The following is a 9,395-nucleotide window of genomic DNA, read 5'->3' as shown; positions in this document are numbered from 1 at the left end:
GAAAAAAAAGAAGTACAAAATCATGAATTTGGAGAAAATGAAAGATAAATTCGGGTTTACAATAATTGCCGAGTTGGAAGATTGTAAAGTACACTTACCGAACAGATTTTTGACTGTTTTGGATGAGAAAAAGATTAAAGAATTAAACAAAAATGAAAAATTACACTTGGTTGTTACTGGAAAGAAGACTATTAAAGATAAAGAAATTATAACAATTAACTTTGTAGAATAAAGTCTTAACTCTAAAACTTGCAGTCCCTCCCCACGTCATAGTACTGTTTTGATAACCATAGTTGGTGTCTTTCTTCATAGGAATTACATGGAATATTATCTACAGTAATACGTTTTGTTTCACACAAAATGTGGCTATATTCTATAAGAAAAATTCTATAATGCTCTTTAATGAATTGTGTTGATAAATCTTGATACTCACAAAAATTCCTAAGAAATTCATCAATTAAGTCTTGATTATCTTGAAAGGACGTATAATATGGGAAAAATGTCATAAAAAAAACGATGAAAACTCTCTGTTTGTTTATTTTTTACTTTCTTTTCAATATCTTTCGTAATTATATTAAATATGTAATCCCTTACTTTTTTAGTTTTTTGCCGATAGTAAAACACTCCATTAAGGTTGGGACACACATAACCGCACCGCGCCCGACACGTGAGTCGGCCGATTGTTGGCCGTCACACGGTGAAACAATTGCTGCGCAGTATTTAACCTGCAAGTTCAGACACGTCCGCACCGACACCAGACCTCGTGGCCGCACCGTGGCCGCACCGTCACCGATAGTTCAGGTTTGAATTTTGACGGGCACGGTGCGGTCTGAGAGATCTCTTTTGAGCGGCATTCAGCCATGGATGTGGAGAAAACTTATTGAAGAAATAAGGAAGTTTCCTGTAGTTTATGACCAGTCGAAATGACAAATATCGGAATACAGAATACAAGGAGAAAGTGTGGAAGAAAATTGCTGACAATTTGGAGCTTGGAGAGGGTAATTATAAATTTTAAAAAGAGTTGGTCACATTTGCGTTTCTTCTTTGTAAAAATATTTCAGCAAACGTTTTATTTAATTGAATTATTTAGTATACTAACCCTACATCGTGCGCTGACATTTTTGTACGTTTTTATTATTTTAACTGCAATATACTTAAAATTAAAATAATTAATTTACAATATAGTTTTCAAGTACGGAAAATAAACATGTACTCTAGTACTGCTATACAATTGTACTCTTTGTCTCCGCAATAAAAATACTTGACTATTGACTATATTATATATTTTACTAATATTTACTATGTTTTTACCCATTATTTATAAAACTATCTGCAACATGGCAAACTATGGCCTCACACTAAACGTTCTTGTGTTAAAGTAATACAAAATATACTGTTTGTAGTGTATTTTATTGAAATTCAAAATCAAATTTATTGATAAAAGTATTGGAAATATTTTTAGAGTAAACTGGTCATATTTTCTTATTGTGCTAATAAAATACATCAGTTGGTATTTTATATTGTTCTAATAATAAGTAATTATAAAACTATGTTGTATATTAAGTAATTTTAAATAACTAAATTAGAATTATGTAATGTATTGGATTTATTTGGTAAAATTTATCCCGGTATTTCGCATGGGCAAATTTACAATGTTTCTATGAAATTTTGTACGTTTTATTATTTTAACTGCATTAAAGGTCAAAATAAAAATAATTTATTTACAATAAAGTTTTTAGTACGAAAATAGTAGCGAGTATACATTTTAATTCGCCGCTTTTCATTAACACCGTTGGATTATACAGTTAGAAGTTGGGATAAAAACTTGAAATTTCACAATTTTGTAGTCAATACTATGGCAATGTGACGATGTAGTAGATAAATATTTTAAAAGTTTATTACAAGTGCTATAAAATAAATATTAATTAATTAAAACCAAATTGAGCTTTTGGCGATGAACATGAAATAATGAGTCGGCTGCTACTTTTTTTTATTTATTGGTCAGGCGAGTTTCGTCTGCGAGAAAGTTTGAGATAATAAACCAAATTTTACCGTAGTATTTTTTTTTTATAAATTTTTGGAGTAAACAGTTTGTCGAGAAACGAGGTAAAAAGCAGATACAAATTTCATGCGGCGCAAACACGTGCCCGCTGCTTCGCCTCCATACGCTGCAATAGGTTAAATGTTTTAAATGCTCAACCGTCTTTTTTATACTCAAATCTATAAACATTAGTAAACTTATTATGGGAATATATCTAAATTTGATTAAATCAACTAATCGTTGTAGTGGGTTTCAAAAACAAGAAGTACATAATAAAATGAAATATGATATGTATTTTAAAGCAATAGCCTCTAAATTAAACCTTTTACAATACGGAATAACTTGAATGTCTAACTTAAATAGTAAGTTAACTTTTTATGTAATGTTACAGTTTTACAATGTTACTGTTTATTTGGTGTTACAGTATATATCAAATGAATGATTTCTAACATTCTATACAGGTTACAGTATAGTTTTTACAGTATCTTTATGGTATTTAGTTTTATATTCCTTACTTACAAGGAAATAAAATGTACACCCATTCCATCGAAGTATATTTTAAGTTGATCATTCTTAAAAAAACTTCCAATAATACACATTATATAATCCACCACGTATATATATATATATATATATATATATATATATATATATATATATATATATATATATGGAGTTATTACTTGTATGATATCTTTTTATTTGTGAAAATAACTGAAGAACAAGACTGACAGAATATGAAGTCTACTACCCAAGGAATATCACAGCTTTCGTTAAATGATTACGAACTCTCTGTTTATGTAATTTTTCGTTATACAATTTCGAAAAAATGGTGAGCCTGACTTTAAAATATTTTAGACATATTGCCTTAATAAGTAATATGAAATGGTTAGTGTCTGGATCTTGATGTGTAAAATGATTGTCAGTTGTGAAAATTTCCCTACCAATGCAGTGTTGCAATACTTTTTGATTGTCATAGAATTTAATTAAATTATTTTTCTTTGCAATAAAACTGCTGTCTAAAATTTCAGACTTAATCAATTTTTCACATATCCTGCATACAAAAGAAACTCCATTTGAGGGCTGTAAAAGTCCACCCCTATTCTTACAAGATATCAAAGAATTTCTATTAGTGGCACACACCAATAGCGGCCCCCTGCCGCCACACGGACGCTCGGTAGTGGGTGACTCATCCACTTCCATCCCCACCACTCTGGTGATTACCGGCTTCAGCCGCGCGCCCCGATTGCCAGTCTATGTTCTTCTTTGGTCGCTGATATTATTACTATGTTTTACCCATTATTATAAAACGATCTGCAACATGGCAAACTATGGCCTCACACTATACGTTCTTGTGTTAAAGTAATACAAAATATACTGTTTGCAGTGTATTTTATTGAAATTTGCTGCAATGAAAACACAATAAACAAGAATAATAGGGAAAAAACATAATCATGATATTGTTATTAACAAATTTTACGCACTAGCTGTTTGTACCAATTAACATTGAAATTAACATTCATTTCTTAAGCAATGAACTAAACGACTGAAGTAGATTGTTCTTGCCAGCTCACAGATCCTTCTGGCGAACTAAAGAAATGTTTAAGGTGTTCTCTCACAGCGAATGCTTCTTCCGTAGACCTTCCACGAACCCGAGGCAGTCTCTGTAGAGTTATTGGGTCTTCCTTCTGAAGACTCTTCTGCATGGGATTGATTTTCAGAGCTCTCACGCAAATTCCAACCTTCATTTTTCCTAATAAAAGTTGTGTAATATGCAAGCAGCTAGTGTAGCCATTGTTATGTTTCTCGGGGTTTCCTTGTATCCTTCTAGTAAAATATTCGGAACTTTTGCTGCAAGATACCGAAAGCATTTTCTGAGACCCTTCTTGCTCTACTTAACCGGTAGTTGAAAACAGTCTTTTCATCTGTCAAGCCTTTACCTGGATATGGCCTCATCATGTACGGTTTGAGAGCGAATGCTTCGTCAGCAACACAAAACCAGTGGAAGTTCTAAGTTTGTTCCAGGAAGAGCTCTTTTCTTTGGAATATTAAGTTTTTCACTTTCCAATGCTTTACCAAATTTTGAATTTGAGAAAATACCTCCATCTGAGTTTTTTCCATATCCACCCACATCTACTACAATAAAGTTGTAGCAAGGATCAACCAGAGCCAACAGAACAATTGAATAAGTTTTTTTATAATTCCAATAGAGACTTCCTGATAACTTAGGGGCTTGTATTGTGATGTGCTTACCATCCAAAGCACCAATACAGTTTGGGAACTGCCACTCATTCCAAAATTCGTTTGCTATGGTATGCCACCCTTCTTCATTAGGTATTGGCATAACTTCGTTTTAAGAGAACCTTCACTATTGTTCTACAAGTGTCATGAACAATTGCTGCTACTACTGTTGATCTGCCCAGTCTGTAGCTGAAAGAAATAGTCTTGAATGAATCTCCAGTAGCCAGAAATCTGCAACAAGCAATACAAATACTTCGTGTCAAAATTAACAGTCGTAATAAATATTTTATATAAATGTTTTTGCTGTTTGGTATAGGTGGAGTAGAAGAATGCAAAAGAAAGTGGAGCTCTATTCGAGACCAGCTTCGTAGGACACTACAAAAAAGAAAGACCAAATCTGGACAGGCAAGTGTTGCATTCCGGAAGTATAAATACGAAGATATTCTTTCATTCCTGGTACCTTTTCTTGGAGAACGAGAAGGAATCACCAATGTGTTCTCACAACAAAATGAGGAGGAAGTAAATGAGCAGGAGCTTGTTGAAGAAAAAAACCTTGAAGAAAATACTCATGAACAACCAACAAGTGAAGATGAAAACACTAATATCGCCAAAACACCATCATCAAGTACTGCATTGGAAGATAACAAGTTCATTAAACCAAAACCGATAAAACGGAAAATGGCAGGTTTTCAAGAAAGTGGAAAGTCTATTCACTACGAATCTCCATCTAGTCAGCTTATGGCCTTCATACTAGCTGAGAAAGCAGCTGAGAAAAGGGCTCCTCAACAACTAGAACAACATCCAGTAGATGCTTTTTTAGCTGGTATAGCACCTTCCTTGAAATCACTAAATCCTGAACTGCTAATTGAAGCCAAAGGGAAAATATTTAACATAGTGCAGGAAATTGAATTAAAACAAGTTCAGTTTAATTGCCAAGGGAATTTCTCGATGGGACATTTCATGACATTTTCTTCGTCTTCATCGACATCCTCAGCTACACGTGGATCACCCATAGATGAGACAAGTTAATGCTGACCAAGAAGTAACTTATATTTTGAAAAATATTAATTTTCTTAATACAATTGTTTAAAATTTAAAGTGTAAATTTCAGAACATAATGTAACCTACTAATGGATTTCATAATGTTTTTTTTTCTGAATTTGTAGTTTTCCTTAATAATATTTTGTTTGAAATGTCACAGAGTTGTATTCTCACCTTTTTCCACTTTTATTGTAGTTTTAGTAGGTGTATGGATTATTCTTGTTACTATTTTAACCTATAGGACTCACCTTGGTGGACACCTCCATAGTTACCTATATAAGCTACTATTAGTTTTCCCAAATATTTAAAAATAGCACAATATTATACAAGAAAATAAATAATATCAGAAATTGTATAGTGATATTTTGCTTCAAAATTAGTAATATCTCATGTTATAACATTAAATCAACACTTACCTTAAACACACAGCCAAACGATGTTTTGGAGTTATAGCTTGCCTCCAAAATGTATCTTCTTTGTGCAAATGTGCTTCTACTTTCGATAACAGTTTATGAAATGTGATTAGAGACATCCTAAAATACTCATAAAATTTTGTTTCGTTATCAATGAGATGAGGGCATCAATGTGTAAAAACTCTCCTTCTATCGTCCCTTCTCTTCCAAGCGTTATCAACCCACTTTCGTCTTGTAACAGGTCGCTGTTTTCGTCTTTCTTCGTCTTCTTCCTCCAGAGCCATAGCAATTATTCCTAAGTCACTACTTTTGAATTTGCTGAACATGCTTCTAACTGGCTCAAGGTAGATAAAGCAATAATTTTTTTTTAAATCAAATTCATAAATTGCACAAATATTATCCGTCACTCCGAAATACAAAAGACATACGCTCTATTTACAAGCAGTGAGATCGTTACGCTCGGACAGCGTACGGACAAGTGTGGCCCTCGCGGTAACCGAGCCGAGCCCGCACCGACACTCGGCCGACTCACGTGTCGGGCGCGGTGCGGTTATGGTGTGTCCCAACCTTTAGACGTTTTTTTCTGCAAAAGACTTTACAAGTTCTTTGAATTCTGTATCATTTAAGGAAAGTATCGAAGACGGTATCAACTGTTGTTGAAAATAAACCGGCAATTCACTGAATTCATCTTTGTTGCACTGTTTTAATGCTAGAAATTGTAGAGACTTTGGTGAGTACATGTTGTTTATTTAGTAGAAAAGTTTTTTATTAAAGTACAGTATGTTTTTAGTAAAAATGTTTTAAATTGATTAAATTTTATTAAGATTTCGAAGATTTTTTCCTTTATTCGTAGCAGATTTGACAACATTTTACAAAGCACAGCTTAAGAAAGTAGAAGCAAACAGCTGTAGATTTGGTTAATTTTTCATTCCACAGAGTAGATAGTAATGTACCGATCGCTTTTGGAGACGAACGACTGTAGATTCGGTTAATTTTTTCATTGAGATTTGCTGTGTTATTTCTCAGCTTCCTTTATGGTACATTGAACAGTATTTTACATTGCTTTTCGGTTGGCTCCGAAAGTGCGCCAGGAAACCCCATATTATTATCTACTTATATATATATATACATACAGATTATAAAAATGTATTTCTTAAAATTTTAATTATAAAAAAACAAACAGGTAATCGCCTAAGAGATCAATCATACTTGAGGTTTTAGAGAAGTCGTCTGGAATCACCATAAAATTTAAAAATACCAAAAACCGACTGCACTAATAAACTAGGGAAAGTCTGAACGCCACTGCTTCGATTGCAATAATACACAATGATTCCCGTGCAATACCGGGTCAGCATTATGTTCCATTCTTCACATTCGCCCTAAACGCCTCTCAACAAGAACATCTACTTCAAGAGGAAGACTGTATTGTACGTTTTTAATACTGTGCCAGTTGTTACACATCGACTACAATGCTTTTAATATAAAGTTTCAACAGAGTCCTTGGTTGTCATGATTAATGCTGGATGCGGTACAGTTAGTTTTGTTTGGTACTGGATAGACTGCAGCACAAGAGCAGTTATTCGACACTGTCTTGTGAGGATCACCGCTAACGCAATATGGTGTGTAAAAACTGTACAGTGTTCATCGTAACAACATCGCTTTTTGTTGTGGATGATTACTTGACCCAGAATCTGGTCTCCACTGAGTGAGTTCTTGGATCTCCGGCTGAACTGCGGCGAGAATTTCCTCTAGGGTTGCACAAGGCAACCATACGATTTTTATTAGTTGCAATGTCATGATCACCAAAGGTCAGACAGTCCACCTAGACCACGAGAAGTAGTTGAATAAATTAAAAAAGTTTAATACTGGTTACCAACTCCATTTCCACCACTTCTTATCTGTTTCTATACATTTTCATTTCCATACCTGTTTCCCATACATATTTGTTTTCATACCTGTTTCTTTCCACATATTTGTTTTGAAAACGGTTTATTTCCATACCTGTTTGATGTCCTACCTGTTTGTTTCCATTTTTCTCGCAGGAAATGAAAAAATGTTCTCAGCTTACTTTTTAAAATTTAACCTCTGTGCGTAAAATTTGTAATTTGAATTTATTCAGTTTATCTTGTGAGTAATTACATTTAATAGCAGTACCTGTTTGTTGCACGATGTATCACAATGCAGAACTTGTAAACAAGCCTTTGTTTCTTGGCACAATGGATTGTCTGTGTAAACCTTGTTGTACATAAACATCTGCAAATTACAACTGTCTGCTTCATATGAAGAATACTTTCATGATGAACATTCATATCCAATAATAATACGTTTTAATAACTAAAAGTCTAATTGTTTTAATACACATTAACAATCGTGAGGTTTTATAACATGGAAATTGCTGTAACTATTGTAAAAAAATAAACTCAGCTAGTCGTAATCTAAAACAGGAAATGGTGGAATTACTAGAGAGCTGACCGGAAGTGAAGCGAGGACATCCGTCGGACACCGGAGAAGCAAGTGTATTAGATTACATTACAGCCACTGAATTTGCCTGAGCTCTGCTCACCAAGGAATTTGTACTATCACCAAGCCGGAAGTGTTGTTCTCATTTCCTGTGAGTTATACTAATAACTAGTATTTTTTTAAAGTTAAATTTGAAGATTGTCCGCACTTAATACGAGTACAATACCTAGTATATCAATACATACTTAGTTCGGTACTTGTGTATTATTCCGACCACACTTACCTACTGTATGTTTACGTTAAAAATAACAAAAAAATCATACCCATACTTTAACTCGTATTAAACCGTATCTTAAATAAATGATGAGTTTAGCTCTAATTCACTTTTCCCTTAGTGCAGCGTCTGGAATCTGACGCTGTCACATACTTGGATCCTGAAGTCTGGAGTCATGTTCGTCTGAAGAGATATAACAATGCCATGACGACGAAGCACTTTAAAACTCTTTACATCGTTTCGAAACCAGATATATCTAGGGTACAAAAGATATTGTAGTCTAGGTGAAGAAGTATTCTCATTGTCTCATCAGATGCACAATTTAGTGCACTATGTTGTTTTAGACACGATCTCAAAACACGGTGGAACGGTTTTCTACACACAGCGTGGCTATTATAGAACTGGAGCTAAACTCAAAATTCCCATTTAATCAACCCTTCCCACCATAGCTAAGTCTTAAACCCATCTTATGACAAATATATTTATCTTTAGAATGAAAAATTAACTAACCTTTTTTGTGCTTGTTTTTCTTCGTAATGGTGTGATTCTATTCTTGTGTAAGGCATCATCTTAAGGCAAACCCAAAATATTTAAGAGCCAGTAATTGATTATGATAATTATGCTTGCATCAAAAATTAAACGCTCTTCGGTAACGTTATATAACTTTATAATGCATTATTTTGGTCGGCAGAATAGTATAATCTTAACCAAGATAACGCCGTGGGACTGAAACGAGGGTTTTCACCTATAATGAAAAACTGAAAAAGCGTGTATATGAGTGAATGTTAAGAGAATAGACTTAGTTTACCTTTAGTCATATTCTGTGAAGTTGTAAATAAATAGGCTCTATAATTATATCACCTCTATAATTATATACTTGAGTTACATTGTTTCTAATAGTGAAAACATGTGTTTGAGTTGTTTA

General features: G+C 33.6%; 1 protein-coding gene across 1 annotated transcript; it reads left to right on the top strand.

Moving 5' to 3' along the window:
* The first annotated feature begins 910 nt into the window (after nucleotides 1-910).
* LOC124361017 lies at nucleotides 911-5,311 on the top strand. The gene is made up of 2 exons (XM_046815052.1): nucleotides 911-998; nucleotides 4,599-5,311. Exons 1-2 carry the CDS (start codon nucleotides 911-913, stop codon nucleotides 5,309-5,311), a joined length of 801 nt encoding a protein of 266 aa, XP_046671008.1.
* Nucleotides 5,312-9,395: the final 4,084 nt, after the last annotated feature.

The sequence above is a fragment of the Homalodisca vitripennis genome, chromosome 4 (genome assembly GCF_021130785.1).
Source record: "Homalodisca vitripennis isolate AUS2020 chromosome 4, UT_GWSS_2.1, whole genome shotgun sequence".
NCBI lineage: Eukaryota > Metazoa > Arthropoda > Insecta > Hemiptera > Cicadellidae > Homalodisca > Homalodisca vitripennis.
This window is presented reverse-complemented; position numbering and strand designations above follow the sequence as displayed.